The following is a 20,862-nucleotide window of genomic DNA, read 5'->3' as shown; positions in this document are numbered from 1 at the left end:
ACTCTTTACAACAGAGGTAAGGATTTTGTTTTAGCCAGACTGTAGTAAGTATGTGTAATGCTCTGCCACAGACTGTGGAGGAGGCCAGTCCATGTGTATATTTAAGGTGGAATTTGATAGTTTCCTGATCGGTCAGGGCATCAAAGGATATGGCAAGAAGGCAGGTGTATGGGGATGAGTGGGATCTGGGATCAGCCATGATGGAATGGTGGAGCAGTCTCAATGGGTTGAACGCCCTAAATCTGCTCCTATGTCTTATGGTCGCATCTTCATCAAATCACAAACTGTTAAACATTAATCAGCAGAGAACAACCCACTTCAACATGCCAACAACAGGAATTCTGCAGATGCTGGAAATTCAAGCAACACACATCAAAGTGGCTGGTGAACGCAGCAGGCCAGGCAGCATCTCTAGGAAGAGGTACAGTCGACGTTTCAGGCCAAGACCCTTCGTCAGGACTAACTGAAGGAAGAGTTAGTAAGAGATTTGAAAGTGGGAGGGGGAGGGGGAGATCCAAAATGATAGGAGAAGACAGGAGGGGGAGCGATGTAGTCAAGAGCTGGACAGGTGATTGGCAAAGGGGATATGAGAGGATCATGGGACAGGAGGCCCAGGGAGAAAGACAAGGGGGCGGGGGAACCCAGAGGATGGGCAAGGGGTATAGTCAGAGGGAAAGAAGGAGAAAAAGGAGAGTGAGAGAAAGAATGTGTGTATAAAAATAAATATAAATAACGGATGGGGTACGAGGGGGAGGTGGGGCATTAGCAGAAGTTAGAGAAGTCAAAGTTCATGCCATCAGGTTGGAGGACAGAATATAAGGTGTTGTTCCTCCAACCTGAGTGTGGCTTCATCTTTACAGTAGAGGAGGCCATGGATAGACATGTCAGAATGGGAATGGGATGTGGAATTAAAATGTGTGGCCACTGGGAGATCCTGCTTTCTCTGGTGGACAGAGCGTAGGTGTTCAGCAAAACGATCTCCCAATCTGCGTCGGGTCTCGCCAATATATAGAAGGCCACATCGGGAGCACCAGACGCAGTATATCACCCCAGCCGACTCACAGGTGAAGTGTCGCCTCACCTGGAAGGACTGTCTGGGGCCTTGAATGGTGGTAAGGGAGGAAGTGTAAGGGCATGTGTAGCACTTGTTCCGCTTACAAGGATAAGTGCCAGGAGGGAGATCAGTGGGGAGGGATGGGGGGGGGACGAATGGACAAGGGAGTCGCGTAGGGAGCGATCCCTGCGGAAAGCAGAGGGGGGGAGGGAAAGATGTGCTTAGTGGTGGGATCCCGTTGGAGGTGGCAGAAGTTACGGAGAATAATATGTTGGACCCGGAGGCTGGTGGGGTGGTAGGTGAGGACCAGGGGAACCCTATTCCTAGTGGGGTGGCGGGAGAATGGAGTGAGAGCAGATGTGCGTGAAATGGCGGAGATGCGTTTGAGAGCAGAGTTGATGGTGGAGGAAGGGAAGCCCCTTTCTTTTAAAAAGGAGGACATCTCCCTCGTCCTGGAATGAAAAGCCTCATCCTGAGAGCAGATGCGGCGGAGACGGAGGAATTGCGAGAAAGGGATGGCATTTTTGCAAGAGACAGGGTGAGAAGAGGAATAGCCCAGATAGCTGTTAGAGTCGGTAGGCTTATAGTAGACATCAGTGGATAAGCTGTCTCCCGAGATAGAGACAGAAGATCTAGAAAGGGGAGGGAGCTGTTGGAAATGTATTGCTAAGGGCACTTCAACATGCCCTTAGCAATACATTTACTTCATTAAGTAACCCTTAACATTAACTTAGAAGCCTTTGATTTCTACCAACGAGGACAAAAACAAGTGGTGAGCAGCAAAAACCCTTTCCAAATAGTACTTCATCCTTGGAAAAAATATCACAGTTCAGTTATTACAGGGCAGACTTCTTGGAATTTTCCAAAATGCTGTGGAAGTAAGTTAGTCAGAAGATTTGGAGTGGCTCTCTATCACTTGGCAGAAACAGTTAGGGATAAGCAATAAATGCAATACGGCTAGTGATTTCCACATTCCGAAAATTAAGCAATCAATTAAAAACTTGCAATTTTCCATTGGTGTATTTCTGCCTGTTGGGTGTTGTTAAAAATCAATTTCAAATCCTTACTACAAGTTTGAAGGTTTTTAGATTGAGTGATCATGATAATACTAAAGTCAATGTTATTTATGTTGCTATATTATTTTATATAGATTACACAATTAAAAATATTTAATTTTTAGTAGTATTCTGTCAATTCACAAAGTTTTTGATTCAGAAATTAGAGGGCTACAATCTGAAATGTATGAATTTAAGTAGGAGATGTAAATCAAACCTGGCACAGGATTGATATAAATAATACCTATTCGTTCAAGCTTTATAACCATTTGAACTATCTATAGTTATTCTTTTTCAACTAGGAACGTGCAGCTAGATGTTCATTCTTTCTGAAAACTTTGTAAGTCTATTAGAATATCTTATTGAAGATTTGATGTTTTTAGAGCAGTTTCCTCTTTCAACAACTTAGAGTTCACATGGTTAGTATTTAGGGAATCAGCTTAAATGACAAAATGACAAAATATGTTAAATTTGTTACTTCCTGTATTACAAGATCTAATATAATTAACGAATAATGCAGGTCAGTGATATAAGCAGACACCAGATTACCTTACTGCACTGCAAAACTCAAGGATACTATTTCACCTGCATAATAATTCATGTGATATGCTATGATTTCAGTAGGGCCATTTCAAGGTAAAATGTTTTCACAGATCTCAACCAGTCCAACAATAACTTAATGGATATAAGATTTGGATTGAATTACTAATGAGAGGTGTTACTTTTTTTTTGCAAATGCCAATTTGTAGCTCAATTGGCTGATGATGTGTTGAATTTTCATCAGTAAATTACAAGTTAGGCAGAATGTCAGCTCAATAAAAACAAGTTCAACATTAGTGTTGTGACATTTGGTGTCAAAACACTCCATTTTTCAGAAATTTGAGAGAGGCATCTGTCTTCTAATATTTTCTGTATTTGAATTTTCTACTCTGCCATGTATGTTTCTGAGTTTAGTTCTATTTATTGTAGATCAATAATAAATGAAATCAGGGCCCTTTCAAATTAACATCTTCCCCCATTCAGTCTGCATTATCATTCTGTTAGATTTTATTTATTTGTGCATTAACGGAACTTATACATCTTTAGTTCATGTCTGTTGATATCTTTTATTCTACACTTTCGAAAACTTCAACAATATCACTTCTGAAATGTAATAGATCTTTAAGAGCTACATCCAGACCTCATTTATCACCTGCACATAAAAAGTACATTTTCACTCCTAAATGACCAGCATTAATGCTTATAGTTCTGTAGTATTTCTTTCCAGAGGGAAATAATTTCTCCATAGCCGAACTATCAGATCCCCATGTCTTTTTACTTACTTCAATTTTATCATTGTTCAATGTACAGAGAATGGACAAATAGATCTAGTGCTAAAACATATGATTAGAGCCATAAGTAGCTCTGTGGAGATACGGGTGGTCTGTAAGCATGGCCTGTGGAGATAAGGACGGTAATGGAAAGTTGCTCAGCTCTTTTTGTGGCAAGATGCCGATTTGGAAAATCTAGGTGTATTCCCCTATCATACGTATCTCCTTTGTTACTGATCTGTCCAAGTAGACTGAAGCTTTAACTCTAACTCCACTCATCTCTCTGAGTGCTAGTAATACTTAGTAGAAATGTTCCACATCCTAACTATTTCTGGTTTTTCACTTTTCACCTTCCCTTTCCACACCATCCTCTCACCTCCTCCCTGGACACTTCTTCTAGAAATCCAGGAAATTACCTTCAGGTAAAGCCAAAGAATATAACCAGTCTAATATTGGGGTTGACTTTTCAAAGTTAGTTTATAAGGACATGTACACTTCTACAGCAGCAGGTGAAGCAGTGAGCTGCACCCTGATGGAAATACCACATGAAAATGATGATGAAATAGCAGGCCACTCAAATGTGACTGAGTTTGCAGCGCAGTTCTGGATCTTGCTCTGACAGTATTGTTCAATCTTGCTCAGCCAGTCCACATACACTCTTATTATTACTCCTAATTAATATGATGCAGCACATTACTATCAATAGGCTTATCTAAAATTAGGTTGATTGTTTACCTTCAATGCATTTTGCGTATCCTCCAGACAGTAGACCCGTATGCTATACTCCAATGATGTGCACACTCCTGGTGCAAACAGAACTAGTCTTAGACGCTTTGCTGCATTTGTGTTCAGTGATTCACCAACTAGAGTGTATTTACCCAGTGTTTCAGTAAATATGTGGGACATCTGTCCATCAAGCTGACAATAATAAGGATTGGAAGGAATTTCTTGCCCCAAATGTAATATCTCCTGCAGAAAGAGAGACAAAAAAGATTTAAAAAATGACAAATACATGTACACAATAGACAGAAGATATTATGCAGATGAATGAAATCCAGACACAATACGTATATAAGTTCTCCTTGCCAACCTCACAAATGCAACAAAATCTTCTAGATTAACATACAGTGCACCACAGTAGCAACTTAAGTTGATTTCCCCGGTTAATATCTTTTTATATTTACCATGAAGTGAACGTCATCAGTGACATGCTTCTTTTCCTGTGCTAAAACTATACAGTTTTCTAAAATTTTAAAATACTTTCCTGAAGGGGATAACAATGAACAAACCAGCAACTTGACTAGTCCTTACTTATTTTAGGACTTTTTATTTAAATCCATCAGTAAATATGCTTAGAATTAAAGCACATTACACTTCAGTGACCTACAATGGTTAAGGAATCTAATACATGGTTTTGTTTCCAAATTTCCATTCATGGCTCTTTGTTTTATTTATTACTGGCATTTATATCTACCTTACCCAAGTACAGTAAGTCTTCTTGACAATGTACAATCTTATTCTCACCTGAGAATTGTACTTCCCAGTAAGAGGTGTTGGATGCTAATTGGAAGAAAAAAATTGATTTTTTACTTCTGTAAATCCAGGCGTGCTGAGGATAATTATAATAATCCCACTTTCCCTTGGCTGGTTTGAGCTCTTAGCCCAGGAATCAAAATGGGGATTGTTGTTTGTGGCATGTTACTTTGTGCACATTATTCATTGTGTTTGCCTACATTACACAACTGTTGCACTTCAAAGGTATCTAATTGACTGTTAGGTGCTTTGAGACACACTGATGATTTCAGCATGTGTTACAGAGATGCCAGTTCTTGTACACCGATATTCTCAAAGGTCTGAAAATGCTTTGCACAATGCAGAAGTGTTAAGGTAGTTGTTAATTGAGTTTTATTTTATGTAGGATAATCCTAAAGACAGAAAGTAAAAATAACTGGTAAATCTGATCTGTTCACCTGGAGAATTTCACTGCTTCGTCAGAGAGTGTCGTGGGTTCCTAAACATCTACCCAAGTCATTTGAAGAGGCAATAAGGCTCCATCTTAATCAGAGTACCTCTTATAATGCAACATTCTCCCTCTGTAATCCAGCAAAGTGAGTTCTTAGAGTAGTTTTATCCTTTTGATAGTATTTGTAGACATTTCAAATATGAAATGATCACAATATTCATTTTATCGATACTTCTGTCACATCAAGTGCCAAAGTCCTCATCATCTATCCTTCAGAAATATCATCCTATGTTCAAAAGGACAAAGTAAACAGAAGATAATTTGAAAGACCATTTCAAGAAAATGTAAGTATCTTCCCATGGGAATAAAACAAAAGTGGCTAGAAGCTGAATTTAAAAGTTAAATTGGATTTAAATGCCAAACTGAATAGAAAACAAATCAGCAATGCTATTTGGGAACCTAGTATTTAGAGGTCACAGAATGTTTAATGAAATTAACTTGAACATTGTTTTCCCAAATGTCCTAAGAGTAGACAGCTAGCAAACAATAGCTAAAACCTTTAAGATAAAAATAATTTGGCAGGATTAAGAAATGGAGAATGAATCAAACAGTAGGTCACTGACAGCGACAGAGAATTGATGTTTCCAAGCCAGTGGATTTTATCTAATTTCAGTTCACATGCACTGATATTAAAAATACAGGTAATTAGAAAATAATAACTCTACTCAAGTATCAAGAGGGGCTGTTCACAACCAGAAATAATTTAAAATAAATGTTAAATTCAATTTTTCTGAAGTTACTATCTTCAGTATGCTGTTCCAATATTCCCTTTCTGCTAGTGACTAGAATTCCTTATCATAAATATTTCCTTATTAATTTTATTTCTAGTCAGTTTCATTGTTTCCATATTTCCACAATTTTATGGACACAAACTTCAAGTCCAAATTTATTTACTTCATCTCTTAGTCGTGAAGTTATATGACACAAAAACAAGTTCTTCAGCATAACCAGCCATCAAGAGAACCTTTTACAATAAACCTTTGCTAATTTTATTCTGCAAACTACCCACCCCCGCACTCCATTCTGTCAACCCCACTAGAATCTATCACTCAATTACACACCGTATGTACAATGGTCCATTAAACTACCAACCATGTGACTTTGGTTCTCAGTTCTTTTCTGGAGACAGATATAATTTAAAAAAAAATTAACAGGTCTTAATTATTTTAAAAGACAATTTCAAGGAATATTTGGAGTATCAACACAACCTTACCACAGGGAACAGCAGATAAATTCTTGATGTGTATGATATCAAGGAAATTCCTTTTTTTAACATTCTTGGGATCTAAAATGCACTTGAGTAACTAAATTTCTGTACTATATGCAAGTCTAAGTATGTGTTCAAATGTGATCCATTCATATTCATTTATAAGGCAAATAGGCATTTGTATTAAGCTGAAAAAACAAAGAAGCTGAAATGTTTCATAGAAGCATAGAAACGTAAAAAACCTACAGCACAATACAGGCCCTTTGGCGCAAAAGCTGTGCCGAACATGTACTTACCTTAGAACAACCTAAGCTTACTCATAGCCCTCTATTTTTCTAAGCTCCATGTATCCATCCAGGAGTCTCTTAAAAGACCCTATTGTTTCCCCCTCCACCACCGCCACCAGCAGCCCATTCCACGCACTCACCACTCTCTGCGTAAAATACGTACCCCTGACATCTCCTCTGTACCTACTTCCAAGCACCTTAAAACTATGCCCTCTTATGCTAGCCATTTCAGCTCTGGGAAAAAGCCTCTGACTATCCATATGATCAACGCCTCTCATTATCTTGTACACATATATCAGGTCACCTCTCATCCTCTGTCGCTCCAAGGAGAAAAGGCCAAGTTCACTCAACCTATTCTCATAAGGCATGCTCCCCAATCCAGGCAACATTCTTGTAAATTTCCTCTGCACCCTTTCTATGGTTTCCACGTTCTTCCTGTAGTGAGGCGACCAGAATTGAGCACAGTACTCCAAGAGGGGTCTGCCCTGTCCAGGGTCCTATATAGCTGTAACATTACCTCTCGGTTCTTAAACTCAATCCTGCGATTGATGAAGGCTAATGCACCGTATGCCTTCTTAACCACAGAGTCAACCTGCGTAGCAGCGTTGAGTGTCTTATGGACTCAGACCCCAAGATCCCTCTGATCCTCCACGTTGCCAAGAATCTTGCCATTAATGCTATATTCTGCCAACATATTTGACCTACCAAAATGAACCACCTCACACTTACCTGTGTTGAACTCCATCTACCACTTCTCAGCCCAGTTTTGCATCCTATGAATGTCCCGCTGTAACCTCTGACAGCCCTCCACACTATCAACAATACCCCCAACCTTTGTGTTGTCAGCAAATTTACTAACACATTCCTCCACTTCCTCATCCAGGTCATTTATAAAAATCACGAAGAGTAGGGTCCCAGAACAGATCCCTGAGGCACACCACTGGTCACCGGCCTCCATGCAGAATATCAGCTGTCTACAACCACTCTTTGCCTTCTGTGGGCAAGCCAGTTCTGGATCCACAAAACAATGTCCCCTTGGATCCCATGCCTCCTTACTTTCTCAGTAAGCCTTGCATGGGGTACCTTATCAAATGCCTTGCTGAAATCCATATACACTACATCTATAGCTCTACCCTCATCACTGTGTTTAGTCACATCCTCAAAAAATTCAATCAGGCTCATAAGGCATGACCTGCCTTTGACAAAGCCATGCTGACTATTCCTAATCATATTATACTTCTCCAAATGTTCATAAATCCTGCGTCTCAGAATCTTCTCCATCAACTTACCAGCCTCTGAAGTAAGTCTCACTGGTTTATAATTTCCTAGGCTATCCCTACTCCCTTTCTTGAATGAGGGAACAACATCCGCAACCCTTGTGTATTTCTATACATTATATTTATTTATTGGGTGAAAATTTGCTTCACCAGACATTGAATGGTATTTTATATTGGTTATGTTTACTCTTGTTACCATTATATTATGCGAAGTATCTGGAAGCCAAATCAACAGATGAAACAGTGTATCTCTTTAACCAATCAGACTGAAACATTAAAATAGATAAATAAATAAATAAGATGATCTTAACTGTTTGGAATATTGATTTATAACCTCACCCTATTACTGCAATTTTTGGGTTACCAATGATAGAATCAAGTCATCTAACCTCTTCAGCTCGTTGGATGATTGTATTTCTTACATTAATGGCTAGAAGATCCATTTTGCTGAATTGGAAAGAGACTAATCCTCCCACCACATTTCATTGGTTCTCTCAAACTATGTTGTGTTTAAACGTTGAAAAAATTAGAAGTGTTATTTATGATCCCTCTATTAAATTCGAAAAGACTTGCAGGCCATTTATTCAACACTTCCATATGATGAAATTTGACCTTTTCCAAACCTATTCTATTTCTTTTTTATATGTTGAGGGGAGATTATGTCAACGACATTAATGGTTTTTTTTTGATGTTACATAACAGCCCATGTCTTTTTTTTTTCCCTTAGTTTAGTTGGTTATCATTGTTTAGGTTAGTTTTTCTTTTGGGGTATATATTTTTTTTCCCTTTTTCATGTTATATTTTTAAACATTTCTTTGTATATTATGTTTGTATCCTGTATGATTGGGAGGTTTAATACCCATATGTCAACTGGGTTTATATTTAAATACGTTAATTACAACAGTGTAATCCCAATAACTTTGTATCAATACTATGTTATGTTTATTATTATGAAACCAATAAAAAGATTGAAAAAGAAAAAAAAAGACAAGATAAGTGAAGAGTCAAATTAAACTGGATAAAAGTCAAGGATAACAGGCATATGGAACCTTGGCTCAAGATATTTTGAGGCCCTGGTTAAGAAAAAGCAGATGCATAGCATATATAGGCAGACAGGAACAAATGAGGTACTTGAGATGTGTAAGATGCAAGATAAGTAAATCAAGAGGGCTAAAAGGTGACATGAAGTTACTCTAGTAGACAAGGTAAAGGATAATCTAAAAGGTTCTACAGATACATTAAGAGCAAAAGGATAGCAAATTTGACATTCTATGTGTGGAGCTGAAAGAGATGGGGGGAAGATCTTAAATGGATTGTTTACTTCTGTATTTACGTGGGAGACGGACAGAGTCAATATATGTGAAGAAATGCAGCAGTGAGGTCATGACCCTATACAGATTATAGAGGGGAAGGTGTTTGCTGTCTTGAGATAAATTAGGGTGAATAAATCCCTAGGGCCTGACAAGGTGTTCCCTTGGGCCCTGTGGGAATATTGTGCAGAAATTGCAGGGGCCCTAGCAGAGATATTTAAAACTTCCTCACCCATCGGTGAGGTGCCGATGGATTGGAGTATATCTATAGCTAAAGTTGTTCCATTGTGTAAGAAAGACTCTCAGAATAACCCAAGAAATTATAGGTCAGTGAGCCTGATATCTGCACTGGGAAAGGTATTGGAAGAGACAGGATATACAAGTATTTGGATAGACAGTGACTGATCGTGGATAGTCAATATAGCTTTATGTGTGGTAAGTCATGTCTAACCATTCGTATAAAGTTTTTCGAGGAAGTTACCAGGAAAGGTGATGAAGGAAAGGCAGTGGATGTTGTCTACATGGTCTTTAGCAAGGCATTTGACAAGGTCCACATGGGAGGTTGGTCAAGGTTCAGTCCCTTGGCATTCAAGATGAGGTAGTAAGTTGGATTAGACATTGGCTTTATTGGAGAAGCCAGAGAGTGGTAGTAGATGGATGCCTCTGACTGGAGGCCTGTGACTAATGGTGTGCTGCAGGGATCAGTGCTGTGGCCATTGTTGTTTATCATCTATAATCAATTAACTGGATGATAATGTGGTAAGCTAGACAGCAAATTTGTGAAGGACACCAAGATTGGGGGTGTAGTGGTCTTTCACAGCTTGAAGCAGGATCTGGACCAGCTGGAAACATGGGCTGAAAAATGGCGGATGGAATTTATTGTAGACGAGTGTGAGGTGTTGCACTTTGGGAAAACCAACCATGGTTAAGTCTTACATGGTGAGCGGTAGGACACTGAAGAATGCAGTAGAACAGAGGGATCGAGGGATACAGATCGATAATTCCTTGAAAGTGGCATCACAGGTAGATAGGGTTGTAAAGAAAGCTTTTGGCATCTTGGCCTTCATAAATCAATGTATCGAATACAGGAGTTGGGATGTTAGTTGAAATTGTACAAGACATTGGTGAGGCCTAATTGGAGCATTGTGTACAGTATACGTACAATAGTATCTACACTCAGGACATATAAATAAGTTTGAAAGAGTGTACAGAAAATTTACAAGGATGCTACCAGGACTTGAGGGCCTGTGTTATAGGGAAAGGTTGAATAGGTTAGGACTTTATTCCATAGAATTTAGAAGATTGAGGGGAGATTTGATAGAAGTATACAAAATTATGAGGGGTATAAGTAGGGTAAATGCAAGCAGGCTTTTTGCACTGAGGTTGGGGAGACTACAACTAGAGGTCATGGGTTAATTGTGAAAGGTGAAGTGTTTAAAGGGACTGTGAGGGGAAACTTTTTCATTCAGAGGGTGATGACAGTGTGGAATAAACTGGTACTCAAGTGGTGGATGCAGAGTCACGTTCAACATTTAAGAGAAATTTGGATAGGTACATGGATGAGAAGAGTATGGAGGACTATGGTCTGGGTGCAGGTCAATGGGACAAAGCAGATTAATGGTTTGGTACAGTCTAGATGGGCCAAAAGGGCCCATTTCTGTGCTGTAGTGTTCTATAACTCTAAATATGATATTATATTAAGCAAAGAAAAAAGAAAGATGGGAAATAAAAATTGGAATAGTGGACAATAAATATAAATGCACAATTTTTGAAAAATCTGACATTTAAAAATCTCGTACAAAAATTAATATCTAAAGAATTGAGTTCATTCAAATTGTTAACATAACTTATGCAAAGTTTCAAAATGCTGTGCATGCTTTTTTAAAAGGCTTATTTCACTCATATTTCACAAATAATGGCATTTGCAATTTAATTCTCACTTTTTTTGCAAGCTAGCTATAGTTCTACTTCATTAGAGAACACAAAGTGCATATTAAAATTGGGTCTATGTAATTGAACAGAATAACTCAATAAGACTGCAGCTGATCTTGTATGTCATCTAATTTTTTTTGCACAATCTTCATACCTCTTTATATACTTAGAGCTCAAAAATCAATTGACAGTACTCATTTATTGAGTATCCACACCTTTCTGACAGAAAATTCCAAATACCTTCCAAAGTAAGTACTTCCCTTTTCATCTCAATCCCAAATCACCAACAGTGATCCTGTGTTTAATTCCTGGTCCTCATTCTCTAGCCCAAATAAACTACCTAACACATCTACCACAGGGCTCCTTAACATTAACTTCCTTTAAGTTTCATACCACCAGGGTGAACATCAGGAAGAAAACCTCCCTTCAGATGATGACTTTCTGTCCTCTTACTGCTCAGCAATCTACATTTCTACTTTCTCTTGAAATCCACACCATCACCCAATCCACACTTGATGTACACTAGCTACTCTACTTTGTTGGAAACTTGTGGAGATTTAGTATGTCACCAAAGACCCCTACGCATTTCTACAGACAGATAATGGTGAGTATTCTGACATTGTATCACAGCCAGGTATAGAGCCTCCAATGCACAGGAATAAAAGAGCCTGCAGATGGTTGTCAACTCACCAGCTCCACCATGGTCACAACAATCCCCACTATCAAGAACATTTTAAAGATGTTGTCAAGAAGTTGACATCCATCATAAGGCACCCTCACCATTTGGGGTATGCTGAGACCATTGAATGACAACTGAGATTAGAAGAAATTAGCAGGACAGGTGGCATCTAGGAAGAAGATTACAGTTGACGTTTCGGGCCAGGGCCCTTCAGCAAGATTTCTAGCATCTGCAGATTTTTTCTTGATTATGAAATTAGCTGGTATGAAACCTCATAACAACTCAATTTAAGTAGACACCATTTTGTCATGGCCAATAAATCAAATTTTATACAATTGGCCTCCAATAACAATGCCATCTCTGTTCAATATTTCTGTTACATCCTTAAAACTTGGAAATGCTAAAGGCATCCAAAACAGAACTAAATTGTTTAAATGATGCTTGTGAGCCAATTCAGAATTAATCTCTCTTTTGATCTTTCTGGTAAAGATCTTATTGACTGTGCAACCAAAAATGAGATGCTTCACTCAAATTTGAACTGCAAGGATTTTGGTTATCGCAACATTTTAGTAATGCAAAAATAAACCTCAGTAACGAACAAGCAGGTTGAAGTTATGGAAGGATGGAGAAAAAAGTACAATTCAATTTTTATGGAAGTGAATTAACATGTGTTGAAAAAACTTTGGTGAAATTATTGCCTTTCTTTTGAGACGGTAGTAGTGAGTCACCTGCTTGCACTGTTGTTTTTTAATATATATTTCAGGTGCTGCTGGGTAGGGATCCAGTAATGAGGAAGCTCTGGAGACAGATAGCCAAGTGACATTAGTGCGTGACAATGACAGAACAATCCGATTGCATAAACAAAAGCTCAGATCAAATTCAGGATTCAAGATTCAAGATTGTTTAATACCAGTTCCAGTACACAAGTGTAAAAGGGAATTAAATAATTGTTACTCTGGATCTGATGCAAAGTGACAAAATAAGATAAAGACCACAATAAAAAAGATAAATATACCGTATAAGAGAGATTATATACATAGAATAATTGCATTTCCATAAAGTGACACTACGCACAGGAGGGTCTGTATACAAGATGACCAATAGGAAATGATAAAGCAGTGATTGTGGTGGGTGTGAAGGGATGGGTTGGTGGGTATAATGGATAATGGTGTTGATCAGCCTTATTGCTTCAGGAAAGTAACTGTTTTTGAGTCTGGTTTTCCTAGAATGGATACTTCATAGTCACTTCCCTGATGGGAAGGGGCAAACAGTCCATGAGGAGGGTGAGTGAGATGCTTCGTGATGTTTCTGGCCCTTTGCTGGCATCTTTCTGTATAAATCTCTAATGGTATGTAGGTTGGTGCGGGTGACACATTGGACAGTTTTAACTTCCCTTTCTGTCCACAGCAGTGCAGTTTCCATACCATGCAGTGAAGCAGCTTGTTAGGATGCTCTCTATGGCGCATCTGTAGAATGATTTCAGTATAGATGTGCACAGTCCAGCTCTCTTCAGCCTCCTCAGAAAGTAGAGGGGTTGGTGAGCTTTCCTGTTTGTATAGAATATGTTCTGGTATCATAAGAGATTGTGCAAGATGTGCACTCCCAATAACATGTTAGGAGGGATGTGAGTGGTGCGAGTTCTCCTGAAATCAATAACCATCTCCTTTGTCTTGTTGAGGAAGAGGTTATTTGCCTGGGACCAGGCCTCAGGTTCTTCCTTCTGCTCTCTGTCATCATCTCATTGCTGTTAGTGATGTGCTCTGCCACTGTCATGCCATCAGCAAACCTGACAATACGATTACTCAGCTGCTTGTCCATGCAGTCATGTGTGAGCTGAATGCTCAGCACATATTACCTGTGTTGAGGATGAGGAGGAGGGAGGAGATCCTGACTATCTGATATCTGTTGGTTAGGCAATCCAGCACCCACTTGCACAGTGGTGTATTTAGACAGATGAGTTTGTTCACCAAGGACTGTGGGACAATCTTTAAAGCTCTAAAGTGAAATGTTGACTCAAGAGACTGCCAGTGCTGGAAATCTGGATGGAACTGGAGGAACTTAAAGGGTCAAGTAGCATGTATGGAGGGAAATAGAAAGTTAACGTTGAGTCAAGATCCCCATTACTGATGAAGAGTTTGATCTGAAATGTTAACTCCATTTCCCTCCATAGATGTTGCCTGATTTACTGAGTTCCTCCAGCTAGTGTGTGTGTTAATCTGGTGAAACGTAGCAGTTAAATGAGGAGACTTTATGTACCTTACCTTCTTCAGACTTGCTGGAGCACTACAATTGAGAGCACCTATTTTCAGCCAGCAATACTAGTACCTTTGAGATTGCAAGCATTGCAGTTTAGAGACTTCAGCCAAAATGATTCACCTATCTGGCCACCCCAAAATTACTGAATGTGCTAGAGTACCAAAGGCTGTGGATTGACACTATCCTGACTAGAACTAAAGACATCAGCTTTAGAATTCATTGTCTTTGAGATAAGCTGTTCCAAAGGAACTATAGCTCTGGCAACTCCTTGATAAAATGGAATTTTCCCAGATTGATTCTGTCAACAAAATGGAGAACAAATCTAATCTGGCCAATTATCGTGTTATTTGGCTACTCGCCAACTCAGCGAAATTATGGAAAAAAAAACCATTAGCACTGCTGTTGTGGCTTTTACAATAACCTACTCAATAACTTGCAGCTGTTGCCTTTGAGTTAAATTTACACACAAATCTCAAGGGTGGCTGCAAGCCAGGGCCTTTGGCTGTTTCTATGACATGCACCTGCCTTCAGTGCGGGTGCCTGATGCTCTTGATATCTCTGCCAGTGGAAGTGTACTGTCAATGGAGAGTAAACATTCTACAGCAATGGCTTCCATCTGCAGAACAGTTCCACTGAACTTAAGGAAAAGTGTTAAAATGAGCTCAATTTTATGAAAATGAACACAACACAGAGCCTTTTCCCCCTGAAAGATTATATATGTCAGTTATGGGCATGAAGGGATATGGGGACAGGGCAGGACAATGGGGCTGAAAGAGAAGATGGATCAACCATGACATAATGGCTGAACAGATTTGATGGACCAAATGGCCTATGTCTTATGTCTTGACAAATGATGATCTAGACAAGGAAAATAAAATTGAACAGTGGTGCAAACAGTGGAGCTTCTGTCTCACTGTTCCAGTGACCCAGGTTCAACCCTAATCACTTGTGTCTGTAAAATTTTCATATTCCCTCCATCACTACAAAGATTTCCTCCCAAAAATTTGCAGGTTGGTTGGTTACTTGGCTACCGCAAATTGCCATTAGTGTGTAGATGTGTGGTAGGACCAGGGGAGCGGCGAGTGGAGGGGAAATTGATGAGAATATGGGGATATTAAAATGATTTCAGTGTAGGGTTAACAGAGTGCTTGAAGAGAGATGCAATGAGCCAAACTGGCTGCTTCCAAATTTATGACTCCATTTCTTTAAAGTGATGCATTACAATTTTAATACACTATGATGCAACTCCACCAATATGGCTATCATGATGCAATACACTGCTATGTCTGTAATTTCATTCCTGAATTTGTTAAATTATCAAAGATCAGAAATATCACTGAGTGTGAATATTTTTCTGACTCTCCCTGCTTCTCACATGGTTTATTATTAATTGTAATACAGCTATCTATTATTGATTTAGTTATCACATCATCGCCCTTTCCACAAAGGATGATTTGTGCATAATAACAAGTTCTAATACTTCTTTCCTTCCATAGAAAATATGAGTTCAATCAGAGATAAAATGTGTTTTAAAACCACGTTTTCTCAATTTAACCTAAATTAGCTCATCAGCTACTTCACAAAGAATGATAGAATAATAGAGCACTACAGGAGGGTATTCATCCTTCCACGGTAGAGTTGTCTAATTAATCCCATTGCCCTTTCCCCGTAGTCCAGTACTTTCTTTAACCATCTCTCAAACTGAATAACATGCAAGAGCATTAATCTAACCATTGATGTGTAAAACTGCGTGATATTCCTTCAATTCTCTGACATAATCTTTTACTTTGTTTATTTGAAGTTTCTTAGTATTGTTCTATGCCAATTGCATAAAATATATCAATACAGCATATAACCTTACCACATTAACATTACTTCACAAAATCAACATTCCTCATGCATTTTGACTTTAATTATGAACAAACCTTAAGAAAGACACAATCAAGAATTTGGTCATTAGTAAAATGAAAGTAAACTTTATAATACTAAATGAGTAAATTTTGCTTCATTTTGTTAATTTTACTAGTAGCATCTGGAATTGTTGATTGAATTCACCCAGAGGATATCTAACTCAATCTCTAGCTTTTCTTCAGGCATTTTGGCAGAAAAGAGGGCCAATCAGGTTCTTGCCTGCTTAATGCTCATTTCCCACCTCCCGAGTGGTTTAACGACCACTTAACTAGTCAAGTAGTAGGCAAGAGTATTAATTCAGCCCTGGAGACAGGAACTGCAGAAAATTAAGAATGGCAGTGAGAGTGTAAAGTTTATATTGCTGACATTAACATTCTCAGAATTGGCAAGGCTGATTTATAGATAAGAACATTAGAAACAGGAGAAGGCCATTCAACCTACTGATCTTGCTTTGACATTCACTTAAAAATATTAACCAGTCCTCTCCATGTATGCCTATTGGTCTATTATGCATTGTTATTTACAAAATACTGCAGGTGTTGATCAGAAATAAAAGCAGAAATTGTAGGGCAGGCATTGGTGAAATGAAAAACAGAAGGTACTGTTGAAATGTTATCACCTAAAACTTTTCTCTGCCAATGGATACTACCTAACCTGTGATAACCTGAGATAATTTTTTATTTTGTATTTTGAAAGCTTAAAAGTTTTTGTCCTCTCTCTAATTCTATAGCATTATTGAAGCTTACGTTTAAAGTAATAATTTCTTATGTATATAAACAGAATGTGCTAAAATGCTGAACAGGTCAGGCAGCAACTGTGGAAAGAGAATCAATTAACATTTCAGATTTTTGAATCCTTCACTAGAACTGGATATTTACTTCAATTCCATCACTTTGGCTGCCAATTTCTCTTGACTATCACTTACATCCAATCTACCTCTGACTCTTCCCATCTTTCTTATCTTGAATACAATAGTTTCTGCAGATGGTGAAAATCTTGAGCAACACACACACACACACACACACACACAGGTGGAGGAATTTGACAAGTCAAGTAGCATCTATGGTGGGTAATAAATAATTTATGTTTCAAGCTGAAAGCCTTCATCAGGACTGAAAGGTATTGCCAGGCCATTGACTGTTTATTTCCCTCTATAGGTGCTGCCTGCCTTGCTGAGTTCCTCCACTATTTTGTGCACTATTTTCCTTTCTTGATCTCTCTGTCTGCATTTCAGGGCATAGGCAAGCCAATCCCATCTCAGCAACACCTCCAATACATGATCTGAAAAGATGACTGTCTACTTTCACTGATGTTGACTTACCTGCTCAATGTTTCTAGAAATTTTCTTACTTTCCTTCATTTCCAATATTTGCAGCATTTGTTTTAGTTTTCATATTTTAGTTGTTTGGGCTTGCAATAATTAATTAAAACTGTCAAGTACTGTTTTCATAGGGAGTGTGAAATGCACATTTGAACGTCACATTGGGATTTTTCAATTACATTCCTGTTCTGAAGTTTTCCCTTGAGCTAATTAAACAAAAATAAGCACAGTATAGTCAACAATTTGAAATCTGGTGATAATTGGTGGGCTGGGTGTTTAGTCTTCATTGGAGATATTGTTCAAAGTCAGCTTTTTTAAAATCAATGACAACAATGAACCAGTTAACAGAACGATTACAGCAAACATATATTTAGCAGATCTATTGCTTTGGATTTAACTTTCCATCCTTTAACTCCCGCTCAACCAATGGTATATTTGCTATCTTGCTGTCTCTGTATCCCCTAATAGAAAACAATTTTCACTGAAAGCTTAGCATTCACAGGACTGCAGATTAGTAATGGAAAATTAGTGATACAGAATACATTTTTTAAATCTAGTATTCAGATTCTTCTCAAAATATGACAACAAGGAACCAGTTAAAAGAGCAATTACAGTAAACATTAATTAATTCCTATTCAACCGATGAGACATTTCCTATCCTGCCGCCTTTGTATCTCCTAATGGAAAATACAATTTTCTCTGAAACCTTAACGCTCACGGTTAGACAGCAGATTAGTGATGGAAAATTAATAGTACAGAACTTATTAAAAATCTAGTGTCAAATTCTCCTCAAAATATATTCTGTTCATTGCAATATCCTATTTTCTGCTTTTGCTGTGGTGGGTAACAGTAAAAAAGACTCCATACTGATTAATAAAAGTGTTGGGGATAATAAATTATAGATCTGACAGTAAATCTAATGTCTATAGTCCAAGCAGAACAATCAGCATTTGTCCATTTGCATGAAAGTAAATCTAGCACATGCAGTCAAATGCAGAATAGCTAAACTTATTGACAGATATAGAGGTAGTATAGAGACAAATCCAGAGGTAGTGTCCAGTTGTGGTTAGATTTCTCAACATTTCTACTAGGGATGGAACTCAAAGGATTGCTCTATATGGTATTCAAACTGGTTTATTCATTTCAGGGCTAAGTGACCATATTCTGTGATGTAAGAATTTTATATTTTCATCATGCATTATGCAAAGAAAACATCTCTTGATTATGTTCTGGTTAGGCCAGAAGCAGAATCTGAGTCACCAGTGATTTTAGTGTTTTTTGTAGGAATGCAGTTAAGACAAAAATGCTACAGCAAAGGCTACATTACAGTTCTGAAAATAATTATTTAATTTATCAGATTTGATTTATAAATGATTAGTCTAAGTTTTCAAATTATTTTCATTTGCTTTTGCGGTGTTGAAATACTCCTGAGTGTCAAAAATATTACATAACGAAAAAAAGCACTCATGGATTTTTAATTGAAAAAGAGACTAACATTGTCTACTGTCAAAACATTTAGGAGAACTTTGGGGACTGAGTAATCTTATTAATTGCTGGATGCTCTGCCACTGTCCACACCAAACTGACTGATGGGCCAAAAAGATAAGGCTTCCTGCTGCAGGCACCATTCCTGAAGGTCTAAGGATCAGAGGTATGGTCTACTTCTGTTCAACTTTCAAAAAAATGTTGAGAGATCCATTAGATTTTCCTACACCTGCTTATAGTCCAGATTTTCAAATCACAATATTTTACATAATCACAATAATGCATGCCAAAGTTATATATTTTAAGAATAACTTATTCCCATTTACAAGTTATATGGCAAAATCTCTCTACATTATAACACTGAACAAAGAAAGGAAACTTCAACTCAGTTATAATATTAGTAAATAATACTAGATGAATTACTTACGTGGCTCTTACTGATACAACACAAATTCAATAATTTGACCACTAAAATACAAAATCAATGGATTTCAAACTTTTTTTTTAGGTGATCAAGTTTAAACAAATGGTTCTTTGGTCTATGTACCAGCGGTCATTTAATGAAGCAGAAATACTGGCCCATTTTATTACATCTTGCAATCTACCCAAGTGTCATAACTTAAACTTTTAAAATCATTGTACTAGATAGCCATTAAGGTCGCGAGATTCTTTAAAAGATCAACCATTGTTCTTCAGGGAAGAGACCTTGTTACTTTTACACTGTTTTCTCTATGTACAGCTGAGTTTCATTTTATGTGGTCAATCCTCAATGCCATCAGGGAGATAGCATTTAAGCAATAAATATTACTCATATTATAGAAACAAGCAAGCCACATGTATTGTAATAACTCATTACAAACAAATACTTTACATGATTAAGAATATAATGTTAAAGCCATTTTCTGATTGCAATTGTAAATTTCTTAATGTCATCTTTTGAAACCACTTTTACCTCAGTGAAAATTGCTATGCTTAGAGATCACTGGACAACAAAGATTTTGCTTCCTGAATACCTTTAGGTGTATCTTATGAATTTTGGGCTACTGATCATGAAAATCACCATGAAATTTCCCTATCATGCACCATTTTTTAATAAACTTATGTTTGTTATTTCAATTCATAATTCAAGACAATTAAAATGTTACGTATAATGTAAGCTGTAAAGTTTCCTATCTTGTCCAGGCATGCTTGGGCACGCTTAGGTGGAGTGGCTGCTGCATGGTAGGACAGGTTTTAGTAATAATTATTAGGTTCAGGACTGTAAGGATGGAATTTGCTCTCGCCAGGCACAAAAATTTCTATGAAGGATTCTGATATTTGAGACAGATGCTTCCCAGAGTAACTGATGCCAAGATTAAGGAAAGTATTTTTGTCGGTCCACAGATCAAACAGGTCATCAATGACAGGCAATTTGAAGATTTTCTAGTGGGACCGGAGAAAATCACATGGAAGGCATTCAAAGAAGTTGTTGAAATTTTTCTCGGCATCTACAAAGCACCAAACTACATGCAGCTGGTTGAAAGCATGCTTCAAGCATATAAAACCATGAAATGCAACATGTTACTAAAGATTAATTTTCTGCATTCCCATTTAGACTTCTTCCCTGCAAATCTTGGTGCTATTAGTGACGAGCATGGTGAATGGTCTTACCGTGGAGGTCATAGAGAAAAGATACCAGAGCAACTGGAATCTATCAATGGTGGCGAATTATTGTTGGACACTTAAGCTAGAGGCCTCAGACACTGAGTACAAATG

The 20,862-nt window shown here is 37.9% G+C and overlaps 1 protein-coding gene across 1 annotated transcript in view; it reads right to left on the bottom strand.

Moving 5' to 3' along the window:
- unc5a (unc-5 netrin receptor A) overlaps positions 1-20,862 on the bottom strand; it is a 337,030-nt gene that overhangs the window by 51,600 nt on the left and 264,568 nt on the right. The window contains exon 15 of the mRNA XM_072264606.1: positions 4,155-4,388. Within this exon, the coding sequence (XP_072120707.1) occupies positions 4,155-4,388 (234 nt within the window). The remainder of the gene's footprint in view (positions 1-4,154; positions 4,389-20,862) is intronic.

This window comes from Mobula birostris, chromosome 7, assembly GCF_030028105.1.
Source record: "Mobula birostris isolate sMobBir1 chromosome 7, sMobBir1.hap1, whole genome shotgun sequence".
In the NCBI taxonomy this organism is placed as follows: domain Eukaryota; kingdom Metazoa; phylum Chordata; class Chondrichthyes; order Myliobatiformes; family Myliobatidae; genus Mobula; species Mobula birostris.
This window is presented reverse-complemented; position numbering and strand designations above follow the sequence as displayed.